At 33.6% G+C, this 18,231-nt stretch overlaps 1 protein-coding gene across 1 annotated transcript in view; it reads left to right on the forward strand.

The window, feature by feature from the left end:
* Nucleotides 1-15,482, forward strand: part of SMC5 (structural maintenance of chromosomes 5) — a gene marked incomplete at both ends in the record, with an annotated part of 59,508 nt that extends 44,026 nt beyond the window's left edge. Inside the window, 10 exons of the mRNA XM_084238764.1 lie at nt 2,494-2,617; nt 2,961-3,083; nt 7,775-7,900; nt 10,494-10,538; nt 10,972-11,067; nt 11,524-11,628; nt 11,822-11,941; nt 13,511-13,690; nt 13,770-13,865; nt 15,339-15,482. Of these exons, the coding sequence (XP_084094890.1) occupies nt 2,494-2,617; nt 2,961-3,083; nt 7,775-7,900; nt 10,494-10,538; nt 10,972-11,067; nt 11,524-11,628; nt 11,822-11,941; nt 13,511-13,690; nt 13,770-13,865; nt 15,339-15,482 (1,159 nt within the window). The remainder of the gene's footprint in view (nt 1-2,493; nt 2,618-2,960; nt 3,084-7,774; nt 7,901-10,493; nt 10,539-10,971; nt 11,068-11,523; nt 11,629-11,821; nt 11,942-13,510; nt 13,691-13,769; nt 13,866-15,338) is intronic.
* Between the last annotated feature and the right edge of the window lie 2,749 nt (nt 15,483-18,231).

Consider the following 18,231-nt stretch of genomic DNA (forward strand, 5'->3'; position numbering starts at 1 on the left):
TTACAGTATACAGTATTAAACTACTGTAAGTATATTTTCTCTTATGATTTTCTTAATATTTTCTTTTCTCTAATTTTACTGAAAGAATATAGTCTATAACATACATTATATGTGTTAACTAATTGTTTGTTATCAGACTTCGTCAACCACTAATAGGCTATTAGCGGTTAAGATTTGAGAGAATCAAAAGTTGTACACAGATTTTCCATTGTGTGGATTGGTCAGCACCCCCAACTCAAGCACTGTTCAGTGTCAGCTGTAGTTGAAATGGGAGTATTTTCATAGATTTTTAGATAATTGTGTATGTTCTTCTTTGATACTGCATCAACATTTGCTAGGTGATAGTTGGTTAACCTTTAATTGCAGTGTTGGATCTGAAATTACTTCAATAAAGTTGTATACACTTAGGTTAAAATCGATTGCACTTTGAGTGGAACTTGTACCCTTATCCCATTGATGATTTTGTTATATTTGAAAAACACTGGTTCACCAAATTATATAGATCTTTCAAATGTTGACACATTTTATTGTATAATATGGAAACAATCTCATTGATCTCCAATCCTATCAGAAAAGCCTTTAAGGATTGGGAAGTTGCACGCCTACAGTAGTGATCACAAGTTTCCCAAAATTCCAATTTTCACTTCAAAGCTTAAATTTTACCATTGGTAACAAATACTGCCTTATTATGTTCCTTAATAGTCAGGCTCTTGCAGTTTATTCCCTTTTGGAGGGAAAAAATACCCGAATATGAATAGCCAAACTTGTTGCAAATACCCAAGTATGAATAGCCATAGTTAATCTGTCATTCTTGTAAAAATGGTATTCCATGAATAAAGTATCTAGTCCAACTTCCACTCATTCACACAAATGCTTTTCCTTGGCACTACCAGACAGACATCATTCTTTGGTATATAGCAGAAGTATTTTATAAGTATTACTTGCTTCCTGTTTCACCACTCTGAAAAACTAAGATTTGAGATTGAATAAGATTCATAATTTTTACTGTCATCAAAGGTATATTCTTAAGTGAATTGGGCATTTTTTTAATTTTTGAGAACATGGCAGTAAAAAATCTAATTACTGTGAATATACTTTGGTAGTACTGCCTTGATGGTTTACTCAGCATTTGCTGTTGCATCATCAGTGCAAACATAACTGCATTGAAAAAAGCAAGTGATAGCTTATTATAACCATGAAAATAGTTCACAAACCATCAGAAATAGTATCAGGGATTCTCCAGAGACATGTGAACCATACTTTGAGAACCCCTGCTGTAGATGAATATCCAGAATAAGGTACAGAGGAGGTATATAGATCGAAAGATGATCAACTTGGGCTGTTTTGTATCTCCCCAGTTCAGAAAGAGGGGTATAAGGAAGGTGGTTATGCTGATTTTCACAGAATGGGATGGGCACCTGTGGGTTCATCTCACTTGTTTGTTACAAGTGGGCTATTTCTACTGAACTTAAATAGTCACATACTCCATGAAATACTAAACAAATTCTTTTTCTTTTTTCTTTTTTTTTTTAAGATTTATTTATTTATTTATACAAGCACTGGGTACAGTCAGAAGCACGGGAGGGTGAGAGAATTCACCAGAGCCAGAGCGGGGAGCAGAGCAGGCAGAAGGACCGAAGTACACTGCTGAGGGGAGCAGCGGGCAGCAGGAGAGGTCTGCGCGCCATGTGGGACCCTCCTCCGGTGGCCGGGGAGCAGCCGGGGATCGAATCGGCGCTGCAGAGGCTGCAGCAGCTTTGCAACCCAGTGCTCAACCGCTGCGCCACCAGGGAGGCCCACAAATTCTTTTCCAAAAAGAAAACTTGTAGCTTACTATGAGAATGCAGGCTACCATTCTTGGACTAATTATAAGCTTTATTTTATATTTAGATATTTTGTAGAAATTGGAATATATGAAATAGGATAAAAGCTATTAGGGTATGGGATCTTCAGTTATTCCCTTTCCCTTAAGACTGAATTTCAGGTTTTTCATAATCCTGTTATTTCAACCCATTTCTATTCACCTCCGTACGTACCTTCCCCAAAATGTCTTACAGGCATAAATTATTTATAAACAGTATTAATAATAGTAATAACTACTATTGATCAATCAGTTGTTGGCTAGGAACAATTCCTTTATAAAATCTTCACCACAGTCCTATAGGAGAAGTACTATTACTTCCAATTTATAGATGAAGAAACTGAAAGAACAGTAGCACTGTTCTTTAGTTAGAGGGAATTCATGTCTTACTCCTGACTCCAAATACTACACCATTAGCTCTAGAATTCCTAGGCTATGCTGGGCATATAACATATATCAACAACTCTTTTTTGATCCTGAGTAAGTGCTTAAAATGACTGTTTAATTTAGAAACTTGAAGTTCATACATCTGGGTAGCATTGTTTCAGACTCATAAAACAACAGGGGTACTAAGTATTTGGACTCAGTCCTTGTGTATAATTCTGATTTCTATATCATTACACGTTTTATAGTTTAAAGCTGATGGAACAGGATACTTGCAACCTTGAAGAGGAAGAGCGAAAAGCAAGTACCAAAATCAAAGAAATAAACGTTCAAAAGGCAAAGCTTGTTACTGAATTAACAAACCTAATAAAGGTAAGACATCTTAATTGCAGTCATATTTCTAGTAACAGGAAGAAAAGACAAGATAGTAAAAGAAATTATTTTTATCAATGATTTTAACTTGCTCTTGCTTGACATTTGTCATTTGGTGAATAAATTGATTAAAATAACTTAAGCTAAATTATCGTATTCCAGATGACTCACATTTATAGGAATATGTTTATAAAATTCACTTGTAACAATTAGTTAAAAGAACTAATTGAAAGAGGTATCAGACACATTCAGAAAAAAGTATATTTATGGTTCACAGTTTTGTTTTTTTTAAAAAAATTATTTTTCTTAGTTGTAAAATAAACTAATGGATTTTTGTTCTTAGATTTGTACTTCTCTGCATATACAAAAAGTAGATTTAATCCTTCAAAATACGACAGTGATCTCTGAAAAGAACAAGTTAGAATCAGATTATATGGCTGCATCATCACAACTGCGCCTCACAGAGGTAAAAGTTTTCTTTATTTTGGGGTTCAGCCTCAGACCAGTTTGAAAGCATTTCATATATCATCACTTACATTAAACTTTATTGTGTGCTCTTTAATTTACAGATTTAATGCATCATGTTGAAAGAAAGCAGCAACATTTTAAACACTTCTTTAGTGTGCATCTTATTTTGATTTAGGAAGGAGTGGCAATTATCAAAAGAAATCAGAGTATCTGATTTAGTAACTTAAAAACAGGAAGTCTCTCATCTTCTTTTTTTTTTTTTAAGATTTATTTATTTATACAAGAACTGGGGTACAGGCCAGATGTGTGGGAGTGGTGAGAGGATTCACCAGAGACAAGGTGGGGAACAGAATAGGCAGACGGACAGAAGACACTGCTGAGGGGAGCAGCAGGTGAGGCAGGAAAGACCTGCCAAGCCATGTGGTTTTCTCCCCGGCCAGCCAGGAATTGAACTGGCACGCAGAGGCTGCGGACAGCTTCACAGTGCTGCGCTCAACCCGCTGCACCATTGGGGAGGTCCTCTCATCTTCTTTCTTAATCCACATAAATTATATTCAATAGTATTGACAGTCAGCAGCTAGTAGCGTGAGTCCCCAGGCCACCTGCACTTCATACCAACAGGTTAAAAATTCAAGGGTCCCTATTACACCCTCCTCCCCTCAGATTTCAGTTACTAGAATAGCACACAGAACTCAAAGAGATGCTGTTATGTAGTGATTAATTTCATGATAAAGAATGCAAATCACTTTTAGTCAAAAGAAGATACAGGGCAAGGTTTGGGAGAGGTCTGAGCACAGAGTTTCTGTACCTTTTCCTGTGAAACTGGGGTGTATCGCTCTCCTGACATATCAGAGTTCACTAATCACGAAGTTCCACTGCCACTGATTTTATTGCGGTTGCATTGCTTACTCATGATTGAGTTTAACCACATGGCCAAACGATTCAGTCTCTAGCTCTCTTCCCTGGAAGTCAAGAGATTTGGGTGATATTTATATACATATTTAACACAAAGGCAAATGACATTAAACAATGGGAGAACTTGGTACAAACATTAATCATATCATTAAATGTAAACAGGTATGATTCAAATATTTGTTTGAAGTAAATTCTAATACCATGCAGAGAAGTAAGTATCTAAGAGAAAGAGATTTTAAAAATAAAATAGAGATTCAGGAAGATTTAAAATGGGAGCGTGGGGAGCATAAGAGAACTTTTTGGGTGATACAAAATGCTATAAATTGAATTGTGATTACAAAGCTTTCTGCATATTTGCTAGCAATCATTGAATTGTACACTCATTGAGAGTGGATTTTATCATGTACATTATACCTCAAAACAAATAATGGATAGGATTTGTTAAAATCTCAATCCTCTTCACATTAATAATCAGTAAAATTCCTAGCAGGGATTTTTTGAAGTTGACAGACCTAAAATGAAGTGAGCTTAGAGGAACTTTGAAAGATAGCAAGTTGGAGGATTTCCACTACCTGATTTACTGTAAAGCTGCAATAATAAAAGATGTCATTGTATTGATTTAAAATTAGTCAGACATGGATAAGTGTAACAAAATAGAGTCCACAAATAGATTCATACATATATGGTCAATTATGTATTTAGAGAAACTGGGGCAACTTGGTGGAGAAAGAATCTCACAGATGGTATTAGAATAGTCATATGCAGAAAAAATACATACAGTTCTTGCATTTTTTAAATGCCAAAAAAAAAAGAAAAACCAACAGGAATATGTGACAGACAGTATATGGTTCTGAAAACCTAAAATACGTACTTATGACCTTGTGATGGATGTTAAAAAGAACTGACCCTTGATAAATGTTAAAAAGAATATATCTGTTACTTGATTTTTGACCTTGGACAGGTTCCCTAAACACTCCAAGCTTATTTTGATCTCTAGCCATAGACATTAGGCTGCCTACCTAACTTGCAGGACTATATTGATAGTTTAATAATACACGTGAATATGCTCAATGCGCTGCCTGTTTTAAAGCCAGTGTTACCTTCAAAAATATATATCAAGATTAATAATAGTTAATAATAATTGGAAATTATTAATTTGTTTATCCTAGTACTAAATTTAAAAATTCTCTGCTCTCTTCTCTGTCTACTTGATTAGCCCTGTCCCACAAGAAAGAATTTCAGAGGAGATATTTTCACTTAAATGAGCTATGTTATTTTGAAGAAGAAAAAATAATTTAACACATTAATAGGATTATTGCCATTACTTCATTGTTTAGTATTACATTGAAATAGTGCATGTGTCACATTGTGTATTACAAAGTACTTAAGATCACTAATTTCTACATTTTGAACTTGATATTAAAATTTCAAGTTGACGTGAAAAGATTATTTTTTATATTTCTAAAAGATGTATTCTGACTTATGTGTACTAACATTTATAGTTAACATTCGAATATGAAATCAATTAAATTGAAATCTGATTCTTAGTAAAGGAAAATTGAAGGAGAAATGTTTTAATTTACTTCTTCCACTAGAGGGCCTTATTGCTTTTTTGTTTAATGCCAAGGTATTTCTGAATACAAAGTAATCTTTTCTGAGATGTTAGTAAGAAATATTTTGTAAATTCAACCTTTTTTTTCTCCTTAAGTTTTAGATGGATGAAATATATCCATTCTCTATGATTTTTTAAAGAGTAGACTACACTGAAATGTAAATAAAATTTTTTCCCTATTCTCATTTAATTACATTATTTTATATAATTGTGCATTCCCTTTCATTCCCCTCCACACCAAAGTAAAACCTTAGCAAGAATCGTGATTTAGGGAAGGAAAAAATATACACTATTGTGAAGAGGTATGTCACAGATATGTATCTATAGAAAGGACATTGTCTCTGATATTTTTTTAGACATATGCCACCAAATAGAAAGAAATTACTGAATGAGGTTTACCTTCCTATTCCCAGAGCCCAGATAATCAAGGCAAGGATATTTCTTTCCCTTAGTGTTCTAATACTTCATTTTAGTAAGAGTGAGAGAAAGCAGGAACAGAAGACGTTATCACTGCTTAGTTTTTGTCTAGCTGTCTGTCCCTTGATTTACATTTGCCTGAATGTGATGAGCCCTAGAAAGCAGCATAGAGGTAACTGGCAGTCTTTAATATTTTTTTTTCTCAGGGCATAGAGACTGAGAAATTCTTTGAAAGAAGCCATAGTACGTGATTAGTTATATATTGTGTTTTCAGTTCAATCTAGTATATATCTTTTTACTTTTCATAATTGTTGTCTTGGTTTATTTGCTATCAAACTTGTGTGCATAAAAATCACTTGAGGACTCTTAATACAAACATGTCAAGGTCTCAGTTCCAGAGATCTCAGTTGAGTAGAACTGGCATATGGCAAGGGCTTCAAGACTGTTAATGGTCTTCATCCCCTCCACCACACCCCCCCTCCTTTTATAAAGACCAATATTTGTGATTTAATGGAAAGAACAAGCTGGAACTGTTTCCTTGCTCAGGAATCTGCTCACCTGCTAATTCTATGACCTTGAGCACATTTCTTAATCTTTCTGAGCCACCTAAATAAGGAGATACTGTATTTAATATCATAATTAGGATTAGATTAACTAGCGTATTAGTGGCTATAGCAGTGCTTGCCCACAGAGGGCATTTCATGATACCTTCGTTATTACATATGAAATGAGCTAACTGACTTTTCCTCACCTTGCCACTCTGATCTTTTACATCTTTACTTTTCTCTAGTCATGTTAGATATCTTGTTCCCTAAATAAAAAGGTCTGAGGTTTCCATGCCTCTGCATTTGAAATCACCTACCCTGGCAATGCTTGCTGCTGCTTCCTCTTTAGTAACTTCTTACTTGTTCTATAAAATTGTTCAGTTGTCATAGCTTCTAAACCATCTGACCTTCTTGCGTCTCCTGCCCCCACTGCACACATACTCTTTTTACATTTGCTAGTCTATTCCCACTGACAGGCATCATGTTATAATGAAAAGAGCATGAATTCTATAAGCAGGCATGGATGTAATTCCTGACAGGCTTCATCTAAATGTGGAGAATATAATGCACAGAATGGCACAGAATGGCAATATAATGCACAGAATGGCAATAATATTACTGTACAGTATTACTGTAACACATGAGGGAGTACTGTGCAAATATTAACACTCCTTTTATGATAATAATTTTACATGTTTTTGTCATCACTTACCTTTCTATGTTCATTGCATAATACTGACATTCAATAGGTTCTTTGTAATTATTTGTGAAGAAATAATTGATTCTATGGATAAATGATAAATACATGAAAAGCAGTGAAAAACTATCCAACACAATTTCAAAGATCTACCTACATTTGAATGCTGCGGTTTCTGATATGAAGCCTGTATACTGTGCATGTCAAACTTCATGGAAGTGTAGATTTATATAGCTAATATAGCTAAGTTGAGCTATTTGAGAAGAATTAAGTTTCAGAGCTCTTGTAGATTAGAGAAAAGCTATATTACTAATATACTGATATATTTTAAGGTTAAGTTCAAATTTAATCTTTACAATAAAAGCAACCTTGATTTGAGATACGGTTTTCAGATTATTTGCTTATTGTAATCACAGTTCAATTATTTGATATAATGTGGTTTAATAGCCCTCTGGTTTAACAGTAACATATAAATTTTAAAATACTTCTTTTTCTTGTAACAGCAACATTTCATTGAATTGGATGAAAGTAGACAGAGATTACTACAGAAATGCAAAGAACTTATGAAGAGAGCTAGGCAAGTATGTAACCTGGGTGCAGAGCAGACTGTTCCTCAAGAATATCAGACAGTAAGTATAAAAAGTATATAATACTGCAAGTTAACATATTTAACACTTAAACTTATCAAAATGTGTTAAGGACTATAATGGGTCATGAAGAAATGCCCCCAAATTAGAGATATTTTTCTCCCATTTTTAAATCGAGTATGTATATAAAATAATTTTGCTTAGCAGATTTTCTCTCTTTTATCCTCATACTTGAGCACTAGTCTTAACCACTTAGCATTATATTAAACCATGGGTGCAACCTTGCAAAATTATTGATACTATAACTCATTTTTCTAGTTTTTCATGGAAATAAAGTACTAGTAATTATATGGTAGTTGAAATACAAGAAACAATAAATAGATATTTGGAAAAACAGATGCAAATGTTTTCCTCAAAATTAGGGTATTAGGAGTCAATGGAAGTTGAATCTTTAAGGAAAATGTCTGTTGGTAAGAAAAAGAGAACGGAGCCTTTTCTTGCTTCATTACATTTTATGTGCTGACATGTCACTGAGTTAGTAAAATAAGATGTTTCCCTTTAGTCCAAGTTCCACCATTTATTTTATAGTCCTGTGACCCTAAGCATAATCTGATAAGTAGGGATAATAAATAAAACCTTGTATATGCACCTACTCCTTGTTACGTCAAAATGAAATTAGGAAATGAATTTTTTAAGTCTGGGATTTATAAGGCATTTTTTATTTCTTAATTTAAAATGTTGCTCATTTCACTTTATCTTATTCAAAAAGCAAAAAAGTGATAAAATGTTGCTCATTTCAATAGATAATGAAATATGTACCAAAGATATTAACAAAACTGGAAAAAAATTAATATGGATTATAATTTTCAAATCCTCAAAGGTTTTGCTTTATGATGTCATACAACAGAAACCATAGAAAATTATCTCTCTGGGTAGGATATTTAAGGCAAGTCAAAATGTTTCTAAGCATGTACTAGAACTTCTACAAAAATAGTTACCATAAAATGAGTAAATACTATACTTGTATCCTTAAATATATCAGTTTTTCAATATATCAGTATTGAGAAGTCACATGGTTTTGAAACAAAATTAAAAGATATTCATATATTTGTTAAAAATATATTACCTGCTATATGTCAGGCATTGAACGAGACAAATATACTTCCTTCCCTAATGAAATTAGTATTCTAGTTTGGAGGGTAGGATGGACAAAAAGTAAATAGATAATGGCAGACTGTAGCAAAAGGTACTAAGAGTGAAATTAAAACAAGGTAAGAGATAAAGTGACACAGCGATGGGAAGTTGGTCAGAGAAGGCTTCTTTGAAGGGATACTTTTTTTTTTTTTAAAGATTTATTTATTTATGTATTTATACAAGCACTGGGTACAGTTAGAAGCATGGGAGGGTGGGAGAATTCACCAGAGCCAGAGCGGAGCAGAACAGGCAGACTGACAAAGTAAACTGCTGAGGGGGGTAGCGGGCGTGGCAGGAGAGGTCTGTGCACCATGTGGGACTCTCGCCAGCAGCTGGGGATCGAACCGGTGCTGTAGAGGCTGTGGGCAGCTCCGCAGCCCAGCACTCAACCACTGCGCCACCGGGGAGGCCCCGAGGGGATACTATTTTTAGAGGAGTTCTGAATGAAAAAAAGAAATCAGTCAATTGAAAATTTGAGGGAAAAGTATTCCAGGCCGGAGAAAACTGAAACACATAACCTTGCTGATGTGGAAGCATATTTGGCATGTTTCAGAATAGAAAAAATACCAATGAAAAGAAGGCAAAGTCAGGTCATGTAGGGCCTAGACCTTTCATAAAATAAGTTTCAGTTATATTCTTTTTGAGATGGAATCCACTGGGGGATTTTAAACAGAATAATATGACTAACTTCAGTTTATAAAAGAGCTCACTGACTGCTATATGAAGAATTAAGTAAGGATACAAGAATGGAAGCAAGGAGATTATTGCTTTGACCCACAATGGATTTTATAGTAGCATGGGTTAGGGTGGAAGCATTGGACAGAGAGACAAGTTTACTAATTTGAAGTATCTTAATGATGAAGGCAGCAGGACTTGCTCATGTATTTTAAGAAAAAAGTAAGAGAGAACCCCTAAATTTTGACTTTTACTGAAATGGAGAAGAATGAAGGAAAAACAGATATGCTCAAAGTGGTGGGGAAGGTAGGTGAAATGATTTGTTTCATCTTAAAATTAAGATGCCCATTTGAGTCAAGTGATGATACCAAGTGAGTGTTGGGCACATGAATTAAAAGCTCAGTGGACAAGTCATACAAACAAGATATTTATATCAAATATTTAAAGTTCTAAAGGGTTAAAAAAAACTTTTAAAATTATTTATGTGTCAGGGCTTCAAGATTCATTTGTCCCTTGTAGCATATGAACTTTGCAGATTGTGCTAAGCAAAATAATATACTGCTGCCTCCCCTCATAGGAAAGTATCTGTTCTGAGTATCTGTCTCTGTGTAATGAGCTCAGAAAATAGTATTGTGGTCAAAATCTACTGTCAAAGTAATTGGATTTTCAGGATGCTTTTGTAGTTCTTCATAAGAACAGTATAAAGTTCTAACTTCTTGCTCTCTTTCAATGCCCCACATATTCTGGACCCATTCTACCAATTCAGCAAGTACCCACCATTCCAAATGGACACAACTCCTCACCCCCCATGGTATGCAGTGCTCATTCTTTTTTCCAAGCTTCTATCTCCCTTCTGCTTTGCTTTTCCCTAGCCATTTACTTTAAGGCCCAGAAGATGAATTCTAGGCCTCTGAATTCTCTTTAACTATAGCTCCTGTAGCATGAACTGATACTTCTTTCTTTAAATTCCTTAACCTATATATGTACTGCTTATTTTAATACTCAACATCAATACACTGCCTTAAGGGGTTATCCCTTGTAATTAAGTATATACATTCTGTTTTCTTTTAAAAGTGTAAGCTTTTTGAAATAAAAAAAAATCCCTATTTGGTATTCCTTGTGTGTAGCATGCTATTATACACATAGTAGATATTTATTACTCAGATTATTTTTCTTTTAACTCTTTGAATTGAACTGTTTTCATTTTACTATCTATAAAGATGAAATTTTTTTTTCTTCTCTAGGCGTTCCAAGATCTTCCCAACACCTTGGATGAAATTGATGCTTTATTAACTGAAGAAAGATCAAGAGCTTCCTGCTTCACAGGACTGAATCCTACAGTATGCTTCTTTCCCTATTCCCTACTGCATTTACCACCACCTTCCAAATGTGTGTGTGCATGCACGCACACACATGCATGCACACATAGTTCCCTTCAGTACTTGCCACCCACTCTGTACTAGAGCTCTTGGTAATAATAAGCTAGACAGCAGGAACAATGTGCTTTAAATGCCAGATTCTGAATCTATTAGAATTTTAAATAGATTCTTCCTGAGGAACACAGTGTTCTGTGCCTTTTCTTTATAAAAAGAATAGTTGGGCCAACCTGAAATGCTGCAGTTTCTATTTTTTCAAGAATAAAAAAATGGCATTTTCAATATAGGAACATAAATTAATCGCATACAAACAATGCAACACAATTGTCATCTTTAGTTAATGTTTTTAATTGATGCAAGTTTCCTATAATTTTATGCTTTGGTGGATTTACCTTAAAGAAATATTTTTGTCCCTGCCAGGTTGTTGAGGAATACACAAAAAGAGAAGAAGAAATAGAGCAATTAACTGAGGAACTAAAGATAAAGAAAGTTGAACTGGATCAATATAGGGAAAACATTTCACAGGTAACTGTTCAATCTTTTTGTCATATGGTTACCATAAATCATCTAGGAATATACAATAATACAAAATGAAAAGATAAGCTTCTACCAAAAAATGCAGCATATGTTCTCAGGACCATAATAGATGAGTAAATTTATTTTATGCAAAGTTTTATATTAGTATGTAACAACACTTTTTGTGGGTATTTATTTGCAGGTAAAAGAAAGATGGCTTAATCCTTTAAAAGAACTGGTAGAAAAAATTAATGAAAAATTCAGCAATTTTTTTAGTTCTATGCAGTGTGCTGGTGAAGTTGATCTCCATACAGAAAATGAGGTAAAATTGCATTTGAAGTGTTTCCTTGCAAGTAATTTTAATAATATGCTAAAAGTACATGTAAAATATTTGCTCTAAGATTGTATTTGTGAGAATTTTGCTTACTAAAAAATTGCCTAGAGGAAGGAAAAGACCACTCACAGGATTCCATCGAGGTCACTTTTTTGGTAACATTGGAGATTAGTGACTAATATCCTGCTAACTCTTTATATATCAATTTGAGTAATGGTTATTCAGCTGTGATAAGGAAAAGCATTGCTTTATAAATCTACCACTACCCAACTTAGAATCATAAGCAAATTGGGAAGCATAACTAAAATATAGTATGACATCGGTGGTTTTCTTTAGGTCAGAAAATAAGGGGAAAAAAGGAATGTAAGAGTTCTCAATAAAAGTATTTGGAAATTTGCTACTAATTTCTTGAGCTATAAATTCATGCAGTACAATTTTGGGCAAAATAAAATTTTCGTTTAAAAAACATGTAAAGGGGGCCTCCCTGGTGGCGCAAAGGGTTGAGATACAACCTATGAAGCTATCCAAAGCCACTGCAGCATGAGTTCGATCCCCGGCCAGGGAGATACCCATATGGTGCAGCAGACCTCTACTGACTCATCTACTGCTCCCCTCAGCAGTGTATTTCGTCAGTCTGTCTGGTCTGTTCCCCACTCTGTCTCAGGTGAATCCTCTCACCCTCCTGCACATCCGGCCTGTAACCCGGTTCTTGTATAGATAAATAAATCTTTAAAAAATAAATAAAAGATTTAAATTTTTTTTTGAAGATTTATTTACTTTATACAAGAGCTGGGGTACAGGTCAGAGGTGCAAAATTCTAAATTGCTTATGTGGCTTGCCTTATTTCTCTCTAGGTTAGTGCTGTCTTCAACCTTAAAGTTCTACTCATTAGTTAGCCTTTAGTTATTTAGCTGTGTATCTCATTTTTTAAGGTAAATCTGAACCTATTAGAAGTGACATTGATAAGTAAGCCTTAGAGTAGCCTCAGTTTTGGCAAAATGTATAGAACACTGAGTATACTCATTTCAACAAATATTTAGTCAATCGCTACGAGGTCTAGTCTTTTTACTAAGTATTATGTGTGTAATTTTGATTCAGTATAAATATTTTTTCACAGTACTTCTTTTTTTTCCTTCTTAACCAGCTATAGAAGTGGGGAAGACTCTTGGCCCTCAGTAGCTGCCTCTAGTAGAAAATTACATGACACTTCATTGTGTACTCATTCACCTATAGCTTTAAAACCTAGCAGTTTACTAATTACAATAGATAGTGCCCTTCTATGATAGGGCTCTTAATTACTTCTAAAAATCCCTTGGGAAAGCCTATGGTATGAGGTTAAGGGAAAAATAACTCAATCTGAATATTTTCCTGAACTAAATATATCCTTAAAGACCTTAAAAGCTTAGAGATAGCAACTGGTTCTTAAATGTTTATTTTACTTTTAAATTACCACTAAATTTCAAATTTTTTACTCCTTTATTTGATTATTCAGTGCATTTCAAAATAACAGCTTTTGGAGAAAACTTACCTTTCATCAGTGTTTTAACTATTTTGTAGGAAGACTATGATAAATATGGAATTCGAATTAGAGTGAAATTTCGCAGTAGTACTCAGCTGCATGAATTAACTCCTCATCATCAAAGTGGAGGTGAAAGAAGTGTTTCCACCATGCTATACTTGATGGCACTTCAAGAGCTTAATAGATGTCCATTCAGAGTAGTTGATGAAATCAATCAGGTATAGTGGCTATCCTCTTATTTGGGTTTTATTATGTCTTGTAATAGATTGAAATGTAATCATTATTGTTGTTGTTCAGGGGATGGATCCGATCAATGAACGGAGAGTGTTTGAAATGGTTGTAAATACTGCTTGTAAAGAAAACACATCTCAGTACTTCTTTATTACACCAAAGGTAGGTTATAAACAACCTAGAAGCACTTGTATACTCAGAAGTGGCTTAATGATGTAGCACATTTTGACTCAGTATGTAAATAGGACCAGAAAGACTCTGCAAAAAGGAACTGAAAAAATAACAGTAATATTTATGTTACTAAAGGGGACAAGTTCCAGTGACATACTTAATCAGAAACCTCATTATCAAGGGAAGAAACGTAGGAGGCATAGCATTATGTTCTAGAACCGTTTTCTTCCCTACTTTTGGCACTTGTTCCTCCTCTATTGAAGTTCCTCTTTTAGCTCTAAAAGATGACTGCAGAATGCAAACTTTAAAACTCTGGCCCTCCACATTTCCATGGAAAGGCCTGTCTTCACGTTTTCTGTCATTCTTTTGTTCACTAATGCTTTATCCCAGAGGAAATCATAAGTAACCCAACATCTTCTAGTCACACATTTACTTTGATCAAAACAGTATTATCTTTATAGAGAATTTTCCACAAGGTGGAGGTATTGCAGTGGACATTTTCTTTTGTTACATCTTGTGCTGTGAACTGATGTACTTAAAGATATATTTAATATGAGATTTGGTATCCATGAAAAATGTTATTGGAGAGCCCATCTTAAATTCAAATTTTTATTAAATATTATTCTAATTGTGTCTTTTTCCAGTGAATATCCTATAGAATAGCCATATCTGTTACTATAATATTGTTTACAAGCACCTTGGCCTAAAAACCAAACCTCCCTGTTACACACTTTTGAGGCTACCAATCTGTAACAGTACTTGACCATAGAAGTTGCTTGAGAAGTATTTGTGAGCAAATGAAAGTATCTATCCTAGGAAATTTCTGGAGGTCACATGCTTCTCCATACTTAGGAAGTGGTCTGATCCCATTTGGTGGTGAATATAGAGGCCTCCCAAGGCATGCTGATTATTCTTTAGACTTCGAATGTACTAATTCATGTAAGAATCACAGTATGTTGTGAAATTCTTAATTCAAGATACATATCTTAAGAGTTTTGATATTACAAATAAAATATTTGTGCACATGCAAGATTAGAAAAATGTGTTTCTTAATATATAATATATAGCATTATAAAGTAGTACCACATTATTCTTGGGACATCCATTCCAAACCCCTCTGCCTGTCAGTGAATGGCTGAAACCACAGTGTTGACCCCTAATTTTTTTTTATATATATATATGTGCATTCACATACACACAAACAGTGTTTTTCCTTACATACATATCTATGATTATATTTAATTTATAAATTAGGCACAATAAGAGATTAACAATAATAAATAATAAAATAGAGCAAGTACAACAGTATACTCTAGTAAAAGCTATATGAACGTGGTTCCTCAAAATATATTACTGTACATAATATTTTCAGACCACTGTTGACTGTGGGTAACCGAAACCACAAAAAACAAAACACCACCTAAGACTTACTGTATGACAATCTGTCTGTTTTAATATTTACAGCTCCTGCAAAATCTCCCTTATTCTGACAAAATGACAGTATTGTTTGTCTACAATGGTCCTCATATGCTGGAACCGAACAGATGGAATTTAAAGGCTTTCCAAAGGCGGCGGCGCCGAATTACATTCACTCAACCTTCACAATAAAAGTAAAGGGTGTGAGAACTTTGGAAATTATCTGTTAATATATCCTGTTTATAAATATGACTCAACTGAATAAAAGGAGATTCACTAAAGACTAAAAGATCAGTTGTTTTTGGAAACCTACTGTTAAATACAAATAGGTTGTGAATGGAGGCCATGATAACTTCTTTTTATGGAACCAATATCTGTTAGTAAAAATTAAGTTTTCTTCAGTCTTTGTTGAACTTGAGTCTTAGCACTCTGACCCTTAGTCATTGGGTCCCACATTAAAATGTATTTCAAATCAAAGATGTAGTAGAAAGGACTATCAGTTAAGTTTAGCTGACATGGTAACCCTAAGCTTTAACTGCAGAGTAACATAATTACTTTTAGAGTCTAAAGATGACTCTGAATCTTAAGTCATATGTCATAGTTTTCTCCCAATGTTCTTTTTAATTTTTAAAAATTGATATGGAAATGTGTAGTCTAATGTATAGTAATAATTTTATGACAAATCTGTTCATTTCTTTCCTATCTCCACTAGGAAATGGAATTTTATGGGCCTTAACAAGTTTTATGAAACTTGATACTGTAATTGCATTGGTATTTCAAAGCAAAAAAAGTGCTGGGTTCAACTATGTTAACAGGACTTCTTTGACATGCCACATGGTGGCCACTAAATGATGCAAAATGCAACCAAAAGATTGACACAGAATAAAATCAAGTGACAAGGGTTTTCAAAAAATAACCCTATAAAGTGTGTGTGGGTTTTTTTTAATTTAAAGTCAATTGTATTTTACATCTTAAATTTCTAAAAAACATTTTTATAATTATTTTTAGTGAAATTTTTCTTAAGATTTCATATACTGGTTTCTACAATTTATATTTGAAATTTCTCAGTGTTAATGTAAAGAGTGAAGGAAAGCATTGATTTGTTTAAACCATAATGTTTCTATAACAAGCTTTTATGCCCTACCTTCCAGGTTGATCCTACCCCATTATCTTAGAAAATCTTTTATCTGTAGATGAGAAAATCATTTGTTTATCTTTGAGTTATACTAATTAACAGTGCCAAATTCTTTTAAAAAGTAAGTCTTGTAAGAAAATGGAGTCATCCAAGGACATAGCTTTTACACAGTGTATTGGATTAGTGCCAGTAACGACAAAATTATTTTTTTTGACTTGGTAGTCTGCATAATTGAAGAATTGTACTCAGTTTGGGTTTTTGTATATTCTTAAATAGCTACTGAAGTTTATATTCTTATTAGGTCAAAAAATAATGAACCATAAGCTTATGTCCTCACTTGGACAATTTCTCTTTAAAAAGTTATTTTTTTCTTTATACAGATTTTAAAAGAATCTTCTCTTAAACTAGGTCTAATGCATGTAGTACTATGAAAATATTTTAAAATGACATTTTTACTAGTGCAAAAAGGTCATGTAAACATTGAAAAGTTTGGTAACATGTTAGTAAATGGGTATTGTTACCAAATGTTTTTGTTTTCCACCAAAATATCTTTACTAACAAGTGCTTCTTGTAGTTTAACATCTAAGTGCCGTCATTTATTTTTACAAAACAAGTATCTGTGAAAAAGAGGTTTGAAAAATAGGCATATTTGAAAATAAAGCTATCAATTAACACTTCAGTTTGTGCCAGCACTTATTCCATCCCTTGTTTGTAAGCATATATTTCTATACTGAACAAAGTTATTATTTTGTTTTAAATTGAATTTTGAGCTATAAAAGATGAATAATGTTTCATTTTAATATTGATAAAATCATAAGCCTAGTGCATTATAGTCTCAGTCATGTAAAACTTCATATATTTTCTGTGAAAGTTTTAACTACAAATTATCTAAACTTCAAGTAAAGGTCTGATTAATATTTTAAACATTAATGTGATGAGCAAATATTTTTAATGACAAAATCTTCATTTACTTGTCTAAGGAGTCAATTAAAAGGTTTTTAGTAATTGCCTCTAGCTGTTTGCTTATTTTCTTTGGCGTATGAATCTTTAGTATGCAAAAAATGTCATTTTGTCCTGCTGTTGTGTGTATCAGCGTATATGTATAAAAAACTGAGAATTGCTACTTTATGGGCAATAAATACATATTTTCATATTCTTTTGGTGTATGTTATTTTAAATGAGAGCTGTTTTTATACTTTGACCCTTCTTCAGAGTCATTTTGATTTTCAGATTTACTGAAAGTCTATTGAATGTCTACTGTTTACAGAACAGTGTTTGGCAATTTATCCATGTTCAAAGGGATAGAAAATTTAGTCCCTCGTCTGCCTGCAAGGAAATTAGAGTCTAATAAAAGCAGTAAACACATGAAATGAAGTTTAAACCATCTGAAGAAGCCATGTTACAAGGCAAGTATAAATATTGTTAGGTTGAAACCTTAGATTTTCTAACAAAAATTCCCCATAGCCCATGTTGTCTGACTTCTTACATTAAACTGCCATTTAAAAGAATTTTGCTTAATATATTTTTGAGTCAGGCAGACTATCACTTTTTTATAGACAATTCACTTCACTCAGTTTCCTTGGTGAAATGAGGATAAAATGCCTAATTCACAGAGTTGAGAGGAGAGGCTCAAATGGGGCCAGACAGGTATCAGGACACCTAACACCATATATTTTATAAATGTTGTCTTCTCATCTTGTCCCCAGTTTCATTCAGCTCTCATATTTTAACTGTTTTGTACATCAAGGCCTGAGAATGTTTTATTAGTAAAGTTAATGTGCAGATTTTTATTCCGTTTTACTTACA

The sequence above is a fragment of the Talpa europaea genome (assembly GCF_964194135.1).
Source record: "Talpa europaea genome assembly, chromosome: 7".
NCBI lineage: Eukaryota > Metazoa > Chordata > Mammalia > Eulipotyphla > Talpidae > Talpa > Talpa europaea.